Source organism: Podarcis erhardii, assembly GCF_964252035.2.
Source record: "Podarcis erhardii genome assembly, chromosome: Z".
NCBI lineage: Eukaryota > Metazoa > Chordata > Lepidosauria > Squamata > Lacertidae > Podarcis > Podarcis erhardii.
The window spans coordinates 20,146,519-20,165,794 of NC_138504.1; the positions used below are offsets into that span (position 1 = coordinate 20,146,519).

General features: G+C 42.1%; 1 protein-coding gene across 4 annotated transcripts; it reads left to right on the forward strand.

The window, feature by feature from the left end:
• The first annotated feature begins 114 nt into the window (after positions 1-114).
• VAMP7 (vesicle associated membrane protein 7) lies at positions 115-16,359 on the forward strand. 4 transcript variants are annotated; one of them, XM_081848342.1, is made up of 9 exons: positions 175-274; positions 864-949; positions 6,777-6,935; positions 9,125-9,182; positions 10,204-10,341; positions 11,739-11,829; positions 12,356-12,423; positions 13,914-14,006; positions 14,475-16,359. In XM_081848342.1, exons 2-9 carry the CDS (start codon positions 891-893, stop codon positions 14,541-14,543), a joined length of 735 nt encoding a protein of 244 aa, XP_081704468.1. In that variant the 5' UTR covers positions 175-274; positions 864-890; the 3' UTR covers positions 14,544-16,359. The 4 variants fall into 4 exon arrangements, with proteins under 4 accessions (XP_081704471.1, XP_081704470.1, XP_081704468.1 ...); XM_081848343.1 differs by having other exon boundaries at positions 210-231; XM_081848345.1 differs by lacking the exon at positions 864-949 and having other exon boundaries at positions 115-231.
• Positions 16,360-19,276: the final 2,917 nt, after the last annotated feature.

Genomic DNA, 19,276 nt, shown 5'->3' on the forward strand with positions numbered 1-19,276 from the left:
TGACCCAATCCGGAGCCGGGTCTGCTGCCGTACTTCCGATATGCGTTCCAACGGAAGGCAACAAGAACACGGGGGCGGGATGTGCGTTTATAAATGTTTCCGCCCTCCCTCCGTGTTTGCTTTGGCTGTTGTTGTTTGGCAGTAGAACTCCATTTCCCAGAATCCCGCGCGGCGGTCAGAAGCGGAAGCTCACGTGCTGTGTTTGCTTGTCCTCCGAGAGACGCGACGCGGGTACGGGGAAGAGAAACGGGGTTCCGGGTGGGCTCCCAAGCAGGTAGGGAAAGGGCGGGCGGGCGCTCGGTTGTTGCCTGGTTGTTGTTGTTGCTGTTGTTGTTGTTGTTGTGGGGATTGCGCGGGGTGGGGAGTCACCTTCGTTTCCTCACCCCCTCCATGCTACGAGGCCTGGCTGTGGCTGCCGAGAGGAAAGGGAGCAGTGAGTTCCCTTCAGGGTAGAAACGCCCCCACCCCAGCTGTCGCTATGGCAACGCCCCCTCAAGGAAGGGTCGGTCTGCCCCCTCCCTTTTTGTGTGTGTGTGGAGGGGCGCTTGCACCCCCTGCCCTCTCTCTATGGAAATAAAGGGAGGGGGTCGTTGCTTCTCACCACGTCCACCGTAGCTTGAGATTGGGATACAATTCGCTGTTTTTTGTCTCTCTGTATGTGTGTGTGTTTTTAAAAATATTTATATTTTATTGTGGAAATTACAGTAAGAAAGACAACAGCAATGGCACACTTGAAATTATGATGCAATACGATATATGGGTATATAAGGTAGTACCATTATCCCAGCAAATGTAAAATTATTAACAAGTTGTTATAATTTTTGTAAATGCATTCCAAATTGTCATTCTATTTATCCACACAGAATCTTATCTAAAAGCAACCCATTCGTATGTTGCTAGAATTGTGTATCTTCTGTCCGTTGATCAAAGGGCGTGTAGGAAATCTAGGGTGAGGATACCAGGCTGCTTAACCCACATAATCCCCAACTCCCACGAATCCTTGGGACTGTAAGTTATGCCTCAGGGAGCTATGGTTCCCAGCATCCTTCACACACTACAGTTGCTATCCTAGGATTTTTTTTGGAGGGGGGAGTAATATGCTTTAAATATATACAGTGTGTGCACAGCCTAAAACAAAAAAGGAAGTGCTTTTTGTCTTATTAAGTGCTGGCCGCTAATTGCAATGCAATAGTTAGTGGAAGTGTCAAAACAAAACAAATTCCTTCCAGTAGCACCTTAAAGACCAACTAAGTCAGTTCTTGGTATGAGCTTTCGTGTGCATGCACACTTCTTCAGATACATTGTGTATCTGTGTATCTGAAGAAGTGTGCATGCACACGAAAGCTCATACCAAGAACTGACTTAGTTGGTCTTTAAGGTGCTACTGGAAGGAATTTGTTTTGTTTTGACTATGGCAGACCAACACGGCTACCTATCTGTTAGTGGAAGTGTGTTCAGCTAAAGGTGGAGTTAGTTTTATGAAAGCGAATGTTATTTGTTGTTACAACAGCATGATGAACAGATGCAGTGAAGTGTTTCGTGTGTCTTGACATTGTGACAGAAGCCTCCTGGATCATCATCCATCAGATAATGATCGTTATCATGACTGCTGGAGTTTTTAGTTGATGTTGATTGAATGTTTTTTATTATTATTGTGATTTGCATTATATGCAAAGTTGTGTGTTTGTTATTAATGCCAAGCTGCTTTGGAAAGGCAATAGTCACAAAAGGCAGCTTAGACATTATATAATGTCTGGACTAAATATAAAGATTTGCTGGAGAACAAAACTCCAAGGTGGCTGTCGCCAATGGAGGCAAAAGCTTTGAAAAAACTTAATATGGAGTCCAAATGGCCAAAATATTGTGAAATTTTAGAACAGGAGGGAAACAAGTGGAAATTGCAGAGTTTTGAGAACTTAAAAGATAAAGTGCGTGACTGGCTTCATTACTACCAAATATTGGAGGTTTATAAGCTGGATAGGAAAATTGGTTTCCAGGTGGAAAAATCAAAACTGGAAACAGAGTTGCTAGAATCCAAAACTAAGAATTTGTCCAAAATGTATAACTTGCTGTTGAAATGGAACGAAACCAGGAGAAAGAGACAGTGGAAGAAGATTGCAAAAAATTTAAAGACTACTTAAGCAAACATTATAATATTAATGAAGGCTAGAATTGACATGAGTTTTAAAAGTCTGTGGTTTTTCAGGGACGTTGATTAAGGAAAAAGAACAGAATTATTAAAAATAATGGGAAATAAGGGATTGGAATTGCTGATTAGATAAATGGAATTAGAATACAGAAGGGGGAGGTGTGAGGAGGTCGAGGAAATTAGGTTTAAGAAATAAGATTTGAAATTATACATGTTTTTAATATTGTGTCTGTGTATGTTTGTATTGTTGCTTGTGTTTATATGTTTTAATTTGGAAAATTCAATAAATATTTTTTTTAAAAAAAGGCAGCTTAGAAATATCTGGGTTATGGACTGTGAAAGCATATGCAATAATAAATGCATTGGTCTCTATAGTGCCACAGAGTAACTGTTTTCGTTGTTACTGTTTTTCGTATGAGACTAATACAGGTACACTTCCGGAAATTATTATAATGATAAGCAGAAAGAAATGCTTCTCATCTCACATCCCTCACTTTTGAGGCAAGTTTAGATAGGGCCCTTCTCAATGCACATCTTATTTGACAGAGCATAAAAGGATAGGCCCCTGCAGTGACAAAATTAAAATTTCTCAAAAAGGAAAGATAGGGAGAACGAAGACAGCATAGAATCTTGGAGGAAGATGGAGGCAGTGGTAAAAATGATCAGACTATGTTTTCAGGAAATTTATTCATAATTTTCAAGTGTCTTACAAACCAGCAAGTTTTTTTTCTTTCTTGGTAAACATGGCACCTCTTATGAAGTACAAAAAAGACAAGTTCTTGTTTCAAGGAGTTTGCAATTTACATTTTGCACAGTAAATGAATATAGGAAAAGAAGTGAGATTGAGTTGAGGGTAAATAGGAAGAATGAGTGTTCAGTCTAGTTATATCGACTTAAGCTTAGTTTTAGTGGTGGGGGTTCAACTGAAGCTTTCATTGAAAAGATTTTGAGGAAGGATTTAGAAATATTCTGAGGCAACATCACCAAAACAAGCACTTCCGTAATAATTTATCTGGATCCCAGATATGTAGTAACTGCTTATTTGTGCTGAACAATGCATTCAGGAGCCTGAATTATTGCTAGTGGAAGTATCAGCTACCAAATTTCTGACAGTCACAAATCTGTTAATTTTTAAATTATATCTCACCTTTTCTCCAATGAACTCAAGGTGGTATATGTGGCCTTTATCCCTGCTGTTTTATAAACAAAAAACCACTATGTGATAGGTTTGCCTGTGAGAGAATGACTAGTCCAAAGTCATTCTGTGAGCTTCATGTCTGAGTAGAATTTGAATCTGGGTACAGCCCCCAGTCCTAGTCCAGTCGTTGCACCTGCCAGGGAAATATGGGAAATGTGGAGAAGTTGATAACAATTAGGTGTGATGTGTGACTGACATTCAAAGTGGGCAAGTCCAGCTGAACTTTCAAGGCAAAGTCTGAAGATTCTGAGCAGCAGAAAAACTGACGCTTCTCTACATTTCTGCTTTGAGACTTGTCAGTGTCCACTTTTCTGTGAAACTTCTATTTGCAGATATGTGAAGCGCAGACTGTAATTGCAGAATGGGGTGGGTGGTGGAAATATGTAGCTTATTTTCAGTATTGTCATGGGTACTTTCCCATAGATGTCTGATTTGCACAACCATGCAGCGCATCAAATTACAATGGCCCCTGCTAAGCGGACAGAAAGAATTGCATTTTCTCAGCAACAGTATATTGCAGTCTGCTTAAATAATCATGCAACATCCTCCAAACTGAAAAACTTAATTGAGAAGGTAACATCTGCACCCAGTGCAAGCAATGAGTGGGGACTTTCAGTTGTGCTGAATAAGGGAAAAGGACTGGAAGGAACTTTGGACTTTAATATGGGTCTAGAACACAAACAAAAGAAAACAAGTGATGTTGGCCAGGCAAAGAGAAGGCATTTAAACTATTGGGGGAAGCATGCAAGAAAGACCCTTCTTGGCTGGATCAAGTTGAGCAACAGTTGCTGCCTTTAGCAAGATAGGGAGCTAGGAAGTGGTTGGGAGATACCACATTAAACTGTCTTATATTTGTGCGGTTTTGTGCAAGAAGCAGGGTTGAATAAAACCTGAAACTTTTCGAACCTTTTCAACACAAGGTCAACAGCATGGGAAATGGATAGTAATAAAAAAGGCAAAGCTTACACTGAGCAAGTGTGGCTTTTGCCTGTTACATCTAGGAGGTGAGGAGGGTCTTCTAGATCAGATTGTGTGCCTTTTCGCCATGCCTGGGACTTCTGAGCATTCTTGAATACCAGAGCTCCTCTCCTTAAATCTTTGGCAGAGGGCAAAAATTAATACATCACTTAAAGAGTAGTGAAGTTTGATTGTTTCTTTGCTGTATTCAAAAATGCTTGCGTTTTCTGTCCTGGAGGCAAGCTCTGAAAGCAGCTCTGCAGATTTCCAGCATGGTTTCTAGTTGGCATCTCATTCCACCTGGAGCAATCTATATTATTATTGTTTTTAAACTGTGCAGTTAATTAAGACAAGACTTGAAACAATAACAAGGTTAGCTTACTCACCAATCCAGCATTTAACTTGTTGTTCTGTATACATTTATTGCATTAGTTGTAAAGGTACATTCACTTTGAAGGTGCAGTGCTCCTGTCCAACACTCAAAAATATGAGAAAAATAAGAAATTCTTCTAACAGTGTTCTGAAGAACAGGATGATGGTGTGAATTTGGAAACATGCTTGAGGAGAACAGTTAAAGTAGACAGTTTAGTCTCACCAGTTTGAAGATGAGCAAGAGGAAAATGTATGCTGAATACCCACAGAGTGTGGAACGTGAGTGCAGATGGCACAGAGAAATGTCCATGGTTCTAAGGATGGATGTAATGTGATCTGTAGTTGCAAACTAAGTTAGGTTGGTCCAGGTATAGAGGTACTTAGTGGCTCTCCTCCTCTCCCCCCTTCTTAAAGGAACTGAATTCCAATGGAAACAAATAATGGGAATCTCTGAGCAGCGCTGGAATGTCACTTTAGGTTTGCTCTAGCTTTCAGTGGTTGGAGTTGCAAAACCTTTGGAAAGAGGAATGCTGTGATTGTTCCATGTGGAAATTTTAATGTATGCAGTATCTATAGGAAACTGAAATTTATTCACTATCTAGGGACCCACAGCTCACTGCTCCTATGACTGCTTCTTTGTTTGAGTTTTCCTTTCTGTGCCAGATGTTTGGTTCCATAAGCATCTTGAGGTGGTCAGGTGGCTAGTTGGATTGAATCATGTGCTCTTTTGCTTACCAACACACACACACACACACACACACACACACACACACACAAAATCACTGGAGATGACCTGGTGTTTTGTTCATGCCATGGGGAGACTGAGAACTGTTGTTGAAGCTGGAATAGCACTGCTTCATGTTTGCCACTGGTAGGCATGTAATTGACATTAGTTGCAGGCTATAAATTCCTTTGTAGGCCAGTTGAAGTGTCACATATATTCACATTTTTCATAGGGAGCTTTAGAGTCAATACTTTGTGGACAACAGCCAATATTAATTTAATCCTTAAAAAGTAGACTTTATGGGGAAGGTGCTAGTTCAGCAAATATGAGTTTGAGCAGATTAAGGCATAACATGTAAATTTGTGTCCTCCTGACTAGTTAATATGTTCGATGATGTGGTATTTACTGTACACTGAGTTGGACCTTGCACTTGCCTGTAAATATACATAATTGAGCATCTGTACTATTAAAGTTGCAGAAAAATTCTCTACGTGTCTCAAGGATGAACAATACTGAGCTAGATGGACAGACCCCTTTCCTGTTTACCTCCCCCGGCAGGAGTTCTTGGTGTGTGTAGAGGAACCTACTAATAACCCACTACTGTGTGAAACATGACCTCCACATAGCACCAGTAACATGTGAACAAACCTCTTAAAAGACCTGGAGAGGACTTTGTTTAGTTATACAACCTGCAATGGAATGATAATATGTGACTCTCATTTAAGGCAATATGCCATATGCATTTATGATACTCAAAACAATTCTAAAAAGGGCAGTATGCCAATCACTTTCAGATTCTCTCAAATACTTAGATGAGTTCTTGCAGAGAACTCAGGAAGTCCTTAGTCAAACTCCACTTGGATTGCCACATAGGCAAGGATTATCAAATAGGATGATGCTCTGCGTGGCTGTTGCCTTTCGTTTTACTTGAATGGTGCCTAGCGCCATCTCTCTTCAATAGAAGTGTCTGCAGGTCTGAGCATCTTCTTCCTCCTCCTTCCACCTGCAGCAACAATGATGTTCTCATTTTGGTCCCCCATCCTTGTGTCCTGCAAGAGCTATTAATTTCAGAATGCAAAGCTCTTAGGAGTGAATGCAAGTGATGCAGACTTTGGGTGAGGGGAAAGGGGGGGAAATAATTGTTGCAAGCAGCTCTTGTGATGTTGCTTATCTAAAATGTGGATTTCTGCCAATGATAGTTAAAACTGGCTGTGGTTTGCAAGATATCTGAAAAGTGCAGAACCACCAATGCTCTGTTGCTGTGTGTTTCTTTTGCTCTTGGCTGCACACTTAAGAAGATGGGGCAGCGGCTGAGGTGTGTGTGTGCTTTGCTCTGATAGGCAAAAGTTTTCTTATGCATTTTTTTTTCTTTGTAGCCAGCCTACAGCCATGGCTATCCTGTTTGCAGTTGTAGCCAGGGGCTCCACGATCCTGGCCAAACACGCTTGGTGTGGAGGAAACTTCCTAGAGGTGACGGAGCAGATCCTGGCCAAAATACCCTCTGAGAACAACAAACTCACCTACTCCCATGGAAAGTGAGTACTACTCTGGAGAGAAAGGAAGTGGCAGGGTGGGAGAAATGGATCTGTTGCAGATGAGGAAATAAAGTGGGATGGGATGGTGGTGGTTGCTCATGAAAAGGTTGGTGTGATAGTCCCAGGTGATATGCTGCTGATCTAGGAATGCTTCCCAGATCCATTCTGTTATGTTCTCCAACTAGAGCAGTGGTTAGGGGCAGGCCTGCCTTGATCAGTATATGACCATGTGTTTATCTAGCAGCACTGGAACAAATCACCTAAAGAGGAGACTCCTTTCATGAACTACTGTTCTCAGTTCTGTCTCCTGGAGTTTTGAATCTGCTTACTTTTTGTAAACATAAATGTTATTTAATCAAATCGAATTGATGCTATCAATATCTCAAGGACCACCTCTCTCCATATGAACCTACCTGGACCTTGAGATCATCCTCTGAGGCTCTTTTTCATGTGCCTCCTCCATGAGACGTCCAGAGGATGACAACATGAGAAGGGACCTTTTCTGCAGTAGCTCCATGTTTGTGGAATACTCTTCCCAGAGAGATTTGACTGGTGCCTCCGTAATAAATGTTTAGGCGCCAGGCAGAAATCTTCCCTTTAGCCAGGCCTTTGGCTAAGTAACATCCAATACCATTTTAGTTGTGTTGTGGGAGGAGGGCTTGCTAAAAAAAAAATTGTTCTTATTTTTAATGTGCATTTTGTGTTCTTTTATATTATAATTTTATGTTGTGAACCACCTTGAAATCTACAGATGAAAAGTGGCCTTCTACTACTACTACTGCTACTACTACTACTACTACTACTACTACTACTACTACTACATTATTGCAGGGGTGGGGAATATCAGGCCTGGGGGCCAAATATAGCCCTAAGGGCTGTTCCCAGGCCATGCCTCTCAGAAGCCCTGCTTCACACTTTTCTTAAGAGTTTTTGCCTAGCTGGAACAGGTCCTTCAACTCTGATAATGTCTCTTGCCTACCTGAATGGAGGAGGGAGAGTAGTGTGGGTAGAAACCTACTGTATAAATGTAAAATTTACATATATTGCTCCCCACATGTTTGCCTCTGGCTGCACTCACCAATAGCATGCAATCCTGGAAGGTGGCTTGGGAGAAAATAAGGCCCTTAGGCAGAATACGGTTTCCGGGCACAAATAAAAGTGTTGGTGCTGACCTTTAAAGCCTTCTCCACCCCCGTCATTCAGCCTCTGCACTAAGGTCCTTCTCCGAGGGTCTTCTGGTGCTTCCCTCACTGTGAGAAGTAAACTTACAGGGAACCAAGCAGAGAGCAAACTTGGCAGTGGCACCTGCCCTGTGGAATGCCCTCCTATCAGATGTCAAGGAGATAAAGAACTGCACAACTTTAGGCAGCCCTGTATAGGGAAGTTTTTTAATGTTTAATGCTTTATTGTGTTTTTAATTTTTGTTGGGAGCTGCCTAGAGTCAGTCAGATGGGCAATTTATTATTATGATTATTATGATTATTATGTTTATTATGATTATTATGATTATTATGATTATTATTATTCTTTAATTCCCACCTCTGCATTATTGTAGAAGAGTTTGTATTCATGTGATTTAATTCAAACGCATGAGGGAAGTTGCACTATCCACAGTTCTTACAGAGAACTATAAATGGTTGGGCTTCTCATTCTGTTGAAGTCTTCTCATGATCTCCTAGCTTCCCAACTACCAGTTTACTGATTGAGTCCAGGGAATGCTTTGGGGTAAAATAACACTGTTCCATGATTGATGCCAAGTAGGTGTGCCCCACCTCAGGATGGGAGTTCTAACTTCCGTGTGAAATGAAAATGTGCTAGTAAAAGCTTTGCCTGCTTGAATCCATGTTGGAAAGGTGGTTATGTTTGACGTTTCTGCTTTGTGTTTTGTGCTATTCAGTAATGGCTTTTGCACCATGTGAATATAGCTTTGTTTTCAGGTAATTTTGTTTTCAAGTTTTCTCCATGTTTTGAGGAATTGGTTGGCTGTCTTGTCTTTGAGACATTGAATTAATGGGGTCTGGTTGCCAGCAGAAGAAATTTTTTAATGTATGAATTTAGTATGCAAACTTAGACCTGTGTGCTTGAAATGCCATTGAGTGTATGGCAACATATGGCCTAGTAGCTGTTATGTCAAAATCTATACCTACCTACTTCTTTAAACATGGTTCTGGTATCTTGTCTTCCTCTAGCTATCTGTTTCACTACATCTGCCAGGACCGGATTATATACCTCTGCATCACTGATGATGTAAGTATGTAGGACAAAAATGTATTTCTGTGCTCTTCGAAAGTGATTGCTGGAAATGCCCAATGGGGCCCAAATACTGTAGAGTTGCTACATATCTTCATTATGTAGAGCAAGGTCTAGACCAGCAGTGGCTATCCTATGGCCTTCCACATGTTGTTGGACTACAACTCTTGGCATCACTGACTCTTAGCCATGGTAGCTGGGGCTGGTGGGAAATGAAGTCCATCAGCATCTGGAAGGCCACAGGTTAGTCACCCCTGGGCTGGATCTTATTTTACACACTGAATATATGCAGCAACACCGTCCCCGCAGTGCAATCCAGGCCTTGTAGTTAAGGTTTAAGAAGTGTGCATACTTGGCTGCATGAAAAAATATTGGCCCTTTTTCCACCAGCAGCTTCTTCCCTTCCAGCTCTCATCTCTATCTAAGTCTTTGCAGGCTTACTTGCTTGTGTCTTGTTTGTATTGAAGACTCTAGTGTGGCTAGTGAGAGAATTTGCTTTTGCTTTGTACCCCCATCTTTCTGCTTAAATAGCTTTCTGGCAATTTTTGCTGTGACAGTGTTCTGAGGTTATTTTGTTTGGAGAACAAAAGTTCTTGTGGGCCCCATCTTCCAGCAGTGCCCAACCAGGTGCCCCTGTGGTTTGTCCCCAACACCTCCTGTTTAGATATACCTTGGTTTACGAACTTAATCCATTCCAGAAGTCCCTTCTTAAACCAAAGTATTCTTAAACCAAGGCGCACTTTCCTATAGCAGCGGGGGACTCAATTTACAAATGGAACACACTCAACAGGAAGCAAAACATGTTCTGCTTCCATGGCAAAGTTCACAAACCAAAACACCTATTCCAGGTTTGCAGCGTTCTTAATCCAAGTTGTTCATAAACCAAGCTGTTCTTAAACCAAGGTACCACTGTACTGCCCATGTACACTGAGTTTCCGTTTTGCAGTCACAGTTCATAGCTGTTAATGCACCTATCCTAAGTGCATTTGTTGCTCTGATGAATTTGTTCTGCTTTTAGGACTTTGAGCGTTCCAGAGCTTTCACGTTCCTGAATGAAATCAAGAAGCGGTTTCAGACCACCTATGGCTCCCGTGCACAAACAGCTCTGCCATATGCCATGAACAGCGAGTTTTCCAGTGTTCTGGCTGCACAGCTGGTGAGGTTCATTGATGTCAGTCTGCTGGACACAGCATTCAACTATAGAGTATCTGATGTTGGGGAATAGGTCTGTGCTTGGCTAATTATCCTGTAGCTAGATCAGGGCCTCCCCAGGCTTCTAATACTGGTGGCACACTTCTTTTATTTAAAATGGGCAGTGATTTTTTTATTCAACCTCAAAAGATAGCTTCCTTGAATGCATTACAGTAAAAGGGGGTAAACTCTGCTCTTAGAAGAACCTGCATCATTGTGTTTCTGAGGAAGATTCTTGGATTCTGCCTTTCTACCTCCAGAACTGAGATGCTCAAGGTAGCTTAACATAATGAATTAATAAAAACAATGCAACAGTCTTTTAGATCAAGAATTGCAGGCAAACCCATAAAAAGTGAAAAAGCAGTAACTGACCTAAAGTTAACACTGAAAATGAGACGAAAACAAGGAGAATCCTATGCAGCAGACAAATTGAAAGCATGCAGCAAAAGAAGCCATTCAAGGCGATGGCAGAACTCTGAAGTAGGAACCTCATGAAATTATCTTGGAGCTCATATGGTTTCATTGTTTGTGTAGTTATTTAAGTGTGGTAGCTTAAGCTATTAAGGACAATGACTGGCTCATTGAATTGCACCTATAAATGAACAAGTAGGTAGCGTGATTAGTACAGTTTGGGAATAGCATGCTCCCCAAACCTGACAACAGTCAGAACACTTGCAGAGCATTTTGGACTGGTTGATGATCTTCATGGGTAGCCCCATAGAACGTATGTTAATATTAATTCAGCCCAGCTGTAACAAAGGCATGTGTGACTTTTGCAAGCTCCATGATCTTCAGGGTTAGGCACAGCTGGCACAACATTCAAACCTGAACAAAAGTATTCTGGCTACTGTCATTGCTTGGACATCAGGAGCACTCCCAACCTGATATTTCAGTGGAAATCCAATCCAAAACAGGCAGTCACCCTATCATTGGGTTGGTTGGACCTCAGATGGAGAGCATTTCTATTTTGTCCTGATTGCAGTAACTTGTGCAGCAATGCTTTAAGCAGATTCTTCTGTTGGTTGGTATTCCGGACTTATGGTGCTGGTCTGCCCTGAAACATAGCTTAGGAATTTTGGGGCTAAATGCTGAGTAGATAAATCTCAGATCAGCCAGTAGAGGGAAACCTTCTTTAAGTTACAGTACTGGAAAGCACAGAGATGAATTGTTCTGAGGGCTGAAGAAGCAACTAAAGTGGAGCTGAGGGTCACCCTGCCCAGCTCTTAATGCTGAGGATAGTTCCTTTTATGAGAGGATCCTGTTGGACTTTTCTGATTGCTCTACAGAGACTTTACTTTCTCTTGCTTCATCAAATTAAGCAAGAACCAGAAATTCGTTACATCTGCTCTTCCTTTCATGCAGAAGTACCACTCAGAGAACAAGGGCCCTGACCAGGTGGCAGAGACACAGGCCCAGGTGGACGAGCTGAAAGGGATCATGGTCCGCAACATAGGTATTGTAGCGCTCATTGGCATAAAGATGGTGCAAGGTCCTGCATGTGTACTGAGGATGAAACGGCTTGGGTGTGATGAGAGTCCCTTTCTTGCAGTAGCATAGCTGTGCTTCTGCCTGGACCTTGATTTGTTGTGGGAAAGATCAGTTATGGGAAAGGAGGGATGGCTCTCTTTGTTGGCTGTCACACTCTTGCACAGCTCTTGTACAGCTGACTCACCTGGCAAGAAGGTTACATAGGACAAAATACAAGCTGCTTGTTCTACTTGCAGTCTGCCATCGCCCTGAACCTGGCATGGAGCTGACCCTTATGCTGCTAGCCCCTTTGCCTTGTGCTCTGTTGTTGCAGATCTTGCTCTGAGGTAGGGTAAAACCCACCACATACCTGCCCCAGAGATCAAGAGTACAATGCCCTTGCAGTCGGCCACTGTTTGTGGTCTTGAGGGTAAGCCGCCTGTTTAGCTAACAGCAGGAAGGGAGGCGTTTCCTCCCCATTGGATTCTCACTGTAGCCTTTCTTCATCCCAGATCTGGTGGCCCAAAGGGGAGAAAAGCTGGAGTTGCTGATAGACAAAACAGAAAATCTTGTGGATTCGGTAAGTTCTGGAATTGGCAGGGGAATTGGTTGGGTTTTTAGGGTACGTATAACATGCATGCAAAAAAAGGCAGGATGAAAAGGGAAGACTTCCCAGCTCTCAGGCTTTTGCTCTGTTTCCATCTTAAGAAAATGCTTTGAAAGAAGTAGCATACAGATGTGGGGCTGGGAGGTGAGCAAATCGGGTGATGCTTTTTCTCAGAGCAGCCACTCCTTAGAACATACGTTGCATGTTCTCAGGTCACACAAGACCTTCTAACCTAGGTGTTCAGAACAAAATTAGTTAATGTTTGATAGGATGCTGTTTAACCTAGCAGAACTTTAGCTTGGCAGACCAGAACAGCAGAGTGGAGGTTGCCAGCTGCTGTCCTTGGATAGCTAGACCCTTCATAGTCCAAGTGTAAATTAGAAATGTGTGTTCAGAAATAAAACTAAGAGAAGTGAAGAGTGGGGGCATTTTGAGGATTTCTCTAAAGCCCAGGCTAGAGAAGCTTCCACACCAAGACAGTGTAATGACCCTCCTCATGCCAGAATTTATCCTGGTGCTAGGCTGTTTTTTTGTCCTATGTGAAAAGCAAGTTGAGGGTGAGAAAGCCATTGCATGGTGCACAGTAGGAAGAGATTGAGAACATTATCTGTTCAGGGCATAGGAAATTATCACAAGGATCAGAAAAGAAGAACCGGACTAATGAACAGGATCACTTTTTGCTGTAATTTGTGAATGGATTATAGATTCCCAAGTGGAGTTCAAATTCTCCAGTGTGCAAAACAGGGCCCAATCAATGGTTCTGACCAGGTGCTTCTAATGGTTGAGGCATCTTTCTGGGGGAGTGATCCTTGCAGAAGGGTTGCTTATTCTGGGGGAGAGTAATGACAACTAGACCCGCTTAAATGTTCATTTGAGTGTATTGGAAGCAAATTAAAACTTGCCTATTCTTATATGTTGAGGCTGAATTGCAAAACCAAGTAATAGCTGGGCAAGCTTTGCAGGGGATGCAGTGTTCAAAACTCACACTGTTATAGGCACATTTAGCAGCTGAATTTCATTAGCACTAGCAGTTTCTGAGCTCTGGGTGCAGTACTGCACCTAAGATTTCCGATTAAAACTGCAGAGTGGAAGGAAAGGAGGAGCTTTTTCTGTCTCCCCACTTCCAGCTACTCTCTGAAGACTGGAGAAGAGACCCTCTTGAGAATATTAGGGGGGTGGGCAGGGGAAGGACTAGACCATGGGAACAATGAACATAATATTTTAGCTGTACGTAGTTTATTCAGTTTAGCTTTGTATTCTTGTTATAAAAAAGCATGCCTAGACATTCTGTTGTTGCACCCATAACCTAGGATTAAGGTGCCATTTAGCTCCTAGCTTTCATATCTCAGTTTCTAACACGGGGGGGGGGGATGGCTAGGGAGAAACTGGCATGGACTTTTACAAAAGGCTAAGATGGTGTTGGATGTCTGATAGCATGCATCTCGTCTGTGCTTTTCCCATAGTCCGTCACTTTCAAAACAACCAGCAGAAACCTGGCTAGAGCGATGTGCATGAAGAACCTCAAGCTCACCATCATAATCACCATAGTATCCATTGTAAGTTGTTGTTCACATCAGACATTTTTGGGGGGGGGTTACACTTGAGTCTAGATCTCAGTGTAAAATGAAATAAACTGATGTTTACCTCTGTCCTACACTGCAAAGGTGAATTACTGGGGTATTCTGTGTAGTCCTTTATAGTACTTTTCCCTCCTTGTGGCTGGTGCCCTTTATCTCTCCTATGCCCCCATTCTTTCCAGGCCTTTTGGAAGGAACATTATAGCTAGGATGAATTAAGCAATAGGTCTGTATAATTCTGAGTGCCTTTGGTACCCTTAAACTCCTGGATTCCAGTATTTTACTTTTTGTCCAGAAGTGACAAATATGGCCTTTGAACAGCCACCCCCTAAGCAAGAGGGAAACTTAAGGCAACCTTGGTTGAAATGTAGAGTGGCTCTCTTTACAACTATTGGGCAGTGTGCACATTTTGTCATGCACACTAAAGTGACTGTATCTTCTCCACAGGTCATAATTTACATCATTGTGTCAGCTGCTTGTGGTGGGCTCTCGTGGCCATATTGTGTCCACAAGTAGCTGTTGGAACACGTCTACATGAGAGCACACGTGAGCAAGAATTTCTGAAGGAACGACCCTCATAAAACAAACATGGACCTCCTTGCTCTTCATCCTTCCAGGACACTCAGGTCTTTTTGCCTTATCACCCCAAAAGGGCCTGTGTGGGACCCCAAGCCAGAGGGAGGCATCTTTCTTTTAAACCTACCTACTTGAAGGGAGTTTTGTCTTTTAATTGCAAGGCTTCCCAAGAGTTAAGGAAAGTGGTTGACATTGGGAGGGTCTAAACATACTTCTGTATTACCATGCTTTGCACTTTACTGTCCTGATTCCTGGGAGGAGGGGAGAGCTGATGGTCATTTGTCCTGTTCATCCTTTGGCCCTTGAGGGGGCAATGTGGGTGGGACCACCGAAGCCAATGGGTTCCTGTTTACATACCGTAGCCCAGATGCATGTGATCAGCTCCTCCCACAATTGCTTTCCCAGTGGTGCCTTTCCTAAACTCATGTCAGGCTGTGACTTGTCCTTGGAGGAGCCTCCTGTGGCCACCTGATGTGCACACTGGTGGGCTCTGCTTTGTGACTTGGGTGATTGCCAAGTGTGTAATGTTTTGATGTTGTTGTAATGTATCTGCTCTGTAGTGTTAAGTGTTTTTTCTTCTGCCTGGTTTGGAATGTTTTCAGTCTGGAAAAAGTGCTCGGCTCAGGCTCCACCTGCAGGGTCAGTGAGAAGGGGCTAAAATATTGCTCCAGTGAACAAAGCCCTGTAACAGAGCACTTGCACAATGCACAACATAGGCTATTAGTCAACTTGATTCTGAATGGGGTGGGGTGGGGAGGGGAGGGTTCTTAACAGGCAATGAGTAAAGTCAGATGACGGGCCAGAAAACAACACAGAGATCCTCATCTGCTGATCTGGGGGAGGGGCAGGGGGAAGGCTGAAAAGAGCTACTTAAGGCTTACTCAAAATTCCCATGGAATCAACCCATCAAGTACTTTCTCTCCCCCTCGCCCCCCCCACCCCTGTCATGCATTGCCCTAATTGCATACAGGAGTTTCACATCATTGTCAGCTGCTGGTAGATTGCGCAAATGCAATTGGATGCCATTTCAAAGCTTGTATGCATGCTGAGTGCACTCCTGGACACTTTGGAGTGATTTTTGTGGCAGACTCTACCCGGGAGCTAAAGCTTCTATGGGATCTTGCACTAAAAATAAAGGGCTGCTGTTTGAAATGTTGGTGGGCAAGGCAAGATTGCAGTCCCAATGGGATACTCTACATATGCTGCCCCAAGACCTCAAACTGACAAGATACTTCGGCTGTCTTCATCCTTGTGTGTTGGGAGTATAGGACAAGAACAAATTATATAGGAAATGAACACTGATTTGTGCTGGTTACAGCAGCCATAGGACATTTAAACGTTCCTCCTCCCCAGGTTTATATGCTACTGAAGAACTGAGGCAACTCCCTAAAGTAGGGTGGCACTTTGCCACTCCCTCTGTGCTGTTCTTTTACTAATGCTTTTTTTCTGTAATGAGGTAATTTTCAACAGCAACATAGGTGAGTGTTGCTTTATGCCCTATCTACTGTGCTGCAGAAGTTGGGCTATCCTGGGCATGTCCTCACTTGCCAGGGCCTGCTATCTGAGAAGGGCTCCCCTAATATTTTTTCCAGGCACATGTCAATGTTCACTTAATTGTGCATGTTTCAGAATTAGTTGGTAGCAGTTAATTTTTTTATTTTTTTGCCTTTATGTAAAACCTTTAAGAGAAACAGCTTCTTCCTGTTTTAAAATTACACTGATGCATTGTACAATAAAGTTAATCTGTTTGAATAAACCTGTTGTACAAATAATTGATGTGAACCTTTGCGGGGGAGCTTACTGTTTTTCTTGAATGACATTAAAATCTTAGAAACGTAATATGGGATCATCTCAGCTGTAGGTAGTGCATTGAGAAAGGGAATGTGTATGGTAGATATATGTGGAAGTCACACAGTATGTTAAAACACTTCTGAGGAACTTTCACTGTATTCTGCGAGATGCTTGCTTTAAAAAGGAAAGTGGCCTGTAAATTACTGAAGCACACACCAATGCATGGTCAAATAACCTTCAAACTGTCACACTTCAATTTTACCACTGCAAAAGTAGCTTTTGTGAGGAGGGGAGAAGATTTTACTACTTCTAGCTTAATTCCAGCTACTTTAACGACATTCTTAGTAGTGATCCTGTGCCTTTACAGTTGTTATTCCATCATCCCATGAAGACACACCTTTCCTAGACCTTAGAAGAGTTGAGGTACATGTACAGTTGGAATCATAGGTTTGCACAGTTGGAAGGGACTCTGAGGGTAATTAGTTAAACCCCCTTCAATGCTGGAATCTCCATTAAAGCATACCTTCTGTATCTCTCTGCCTTGAGATTTCATGAAAGGCAGAATGCAAATAACATACTGCGCAAGCTGGTAGTGTTGTAGAACTATATTGTAGACTCACTTCTGCAATTGGAATGTGCATCTGTGATGTTGCACCTCACCCTCAGATGTCTGGATTGAGGGTATATTAAGCTTAGTCTAGATCTTGCTTTTTGGCAATACAATAGCTGAAAACAGCTTTATTTTTATAAATGGGCAGTCACTAGTACTTGAGTTGGCTTGCTCTTCTACCTTTAAGCATTGTTTAGTATGAATACATCCTGTTTTGTTAAGTTAGGCTAAGTCCAGCTTTATTCACAAGCATGACTGTCCACTCTACTCTTCTGCTTATTATTAGTTAACTCTTAGCTGCAAGTTATTGTTAATTACTAGTTCAGGTTTATTACCAACAAGCCCATCCCACTTAAATGCTAAATTTAAATAGTTAGTTCAGCTGCTGCCATTTCAGTGACAACATTAATATACAAGTACTGAAGTAAAAGCTTTCATTATTTGAGGGCAATATTCCTCCCGCAGAATACCTACATATAATTAACTTTCCCAGAGACTTACACCAAATGCAGGTCTTTTCATGGGAATTCACATTATCCTCAAGGCAAGACAGTGCCATAGGGAAGGGGTTTTTTGCTTTTACAAAAGAAACCATACAGCCCCACTCTGTGCACATACCCCTTTGAAATAATAATATTATAATAATTTATTATTTATATCACGCACATCTGGCTGGGTTTCCCCAGCCACTCTGGGCGGCTTCCAACAAAACACTAAAATACAATAACCTATTAAACATTAAAAGCTTCCCTAAAGACAGAACTTTAGTATTAAATAGAAGGTAGGTATTAACTACAATATCCAGTCACATTGGTGGCAGGAACTAGGAGTGGCAGGCCAGTTTGCATTCCCAGGTATGATTGTGTTGTATTTATAGCAAGCACCAGCAGGCACTGATTTAGCTGAAAATTCAATTTCCTTCATTAAAAACAGTAAAATATAACGAGTTGTACAAAAAGCAGAAAAGTAGGATTTTAGTATCTGAGATTACCAGTTGAGAAACATCAAGCACTTGTTCTGCTTTCAGATACCTACAATAGATTACTGCAGCACATTATGTGGGACTGCCTCTGAAGAGAGTTAAGAAACTTCAGCTGGTGCAGAATTCAGTGGCAAGGTGGCTTGAGCATATTACACCAATCCTGGCCCGACTGCACTGGCTGCCAATTAGTTTACATGTTCATTTCAAACTGCTGGGTTTGTCCTAGAAAGTTTTGGACCACCTCTTCCCATATACTCCAACCCAGACTCTGCAATCATCGTCAGAGGTCCTTCTGTGTGTGTTCCCTCCACAAGAGTTCCAGAGGGTGGCAACATGAAAACAGGCCTTTTCTGCAGTGGTTTCCCACTTGTGGAATGCTTTCTCCACAGAGTCCTATCTAGCACCTTCATTACATACCTTTAGGTGCCACACGAAAACCCTTTTCTAGAACCAGGACTTAGGCTGAGTAAATATTCTGTGGCCTTTTAAATGGGTTTCGGGGTTATTGGTTTGTTTTTATGTATTTTGTGTTCTCATTTTGTACTTCTCCCTGTGACCTTCAGATGAAGGGTGGCATACAAATTTCATAAATAATAAAAGTATAATAATACACCAAAGACCGTCATTACTCAGGTAAAATACAAGGAAAAGAGCAAATAGGTACACATGAATTCACTGCAGGGTACACAGCAGCCCTTCAAGAAACCACATAAGAGTCTTGGTGTTTTGATATATTTATTTGGGAGTGTGTACTATCAATGATCAAAAACCAGCTTCAACCACTACTATAATCAAAGTAACTGAGATACCCATACTTGGGATAATTAGAAAACCTCTGAAAAGTTCCTAGAAAAGTTAAGATACCCCATATGACACTGTAATTTCTAATTATTTCTACTTCTCTAGATGCTTTTTGGTAGGGGACCCCCCCCCAAAAAATCAAATGCTTTTATAGCCATAGGGGCACTATCCTGTGCTCGTCTCCCCCCCCCCCCCTGGGGGGAATGTTCAAACAAATGTTCAAGTGTAATCAGGAAGCTTTCTATATTCCCAAGTACAAAGCAATAAGAATATAACAGCTAAAGCAAAATAAAGGCAGTCAATTTCTACCACTGAAATAAAACAAAGGCAAAGAGGTGGCATGAATTCAGAAAAATATCCCTGTTGCTCAGGTGCACTGATGCTAAAGATGAGTAGACTTTTAAGATCCTCCTCCTGCCCAGCCAGCTGGGCTCTTGGTCCAACTGCAGTATTTCCCAAACCAACCAGTCACTGTTTATCAGTACAGTC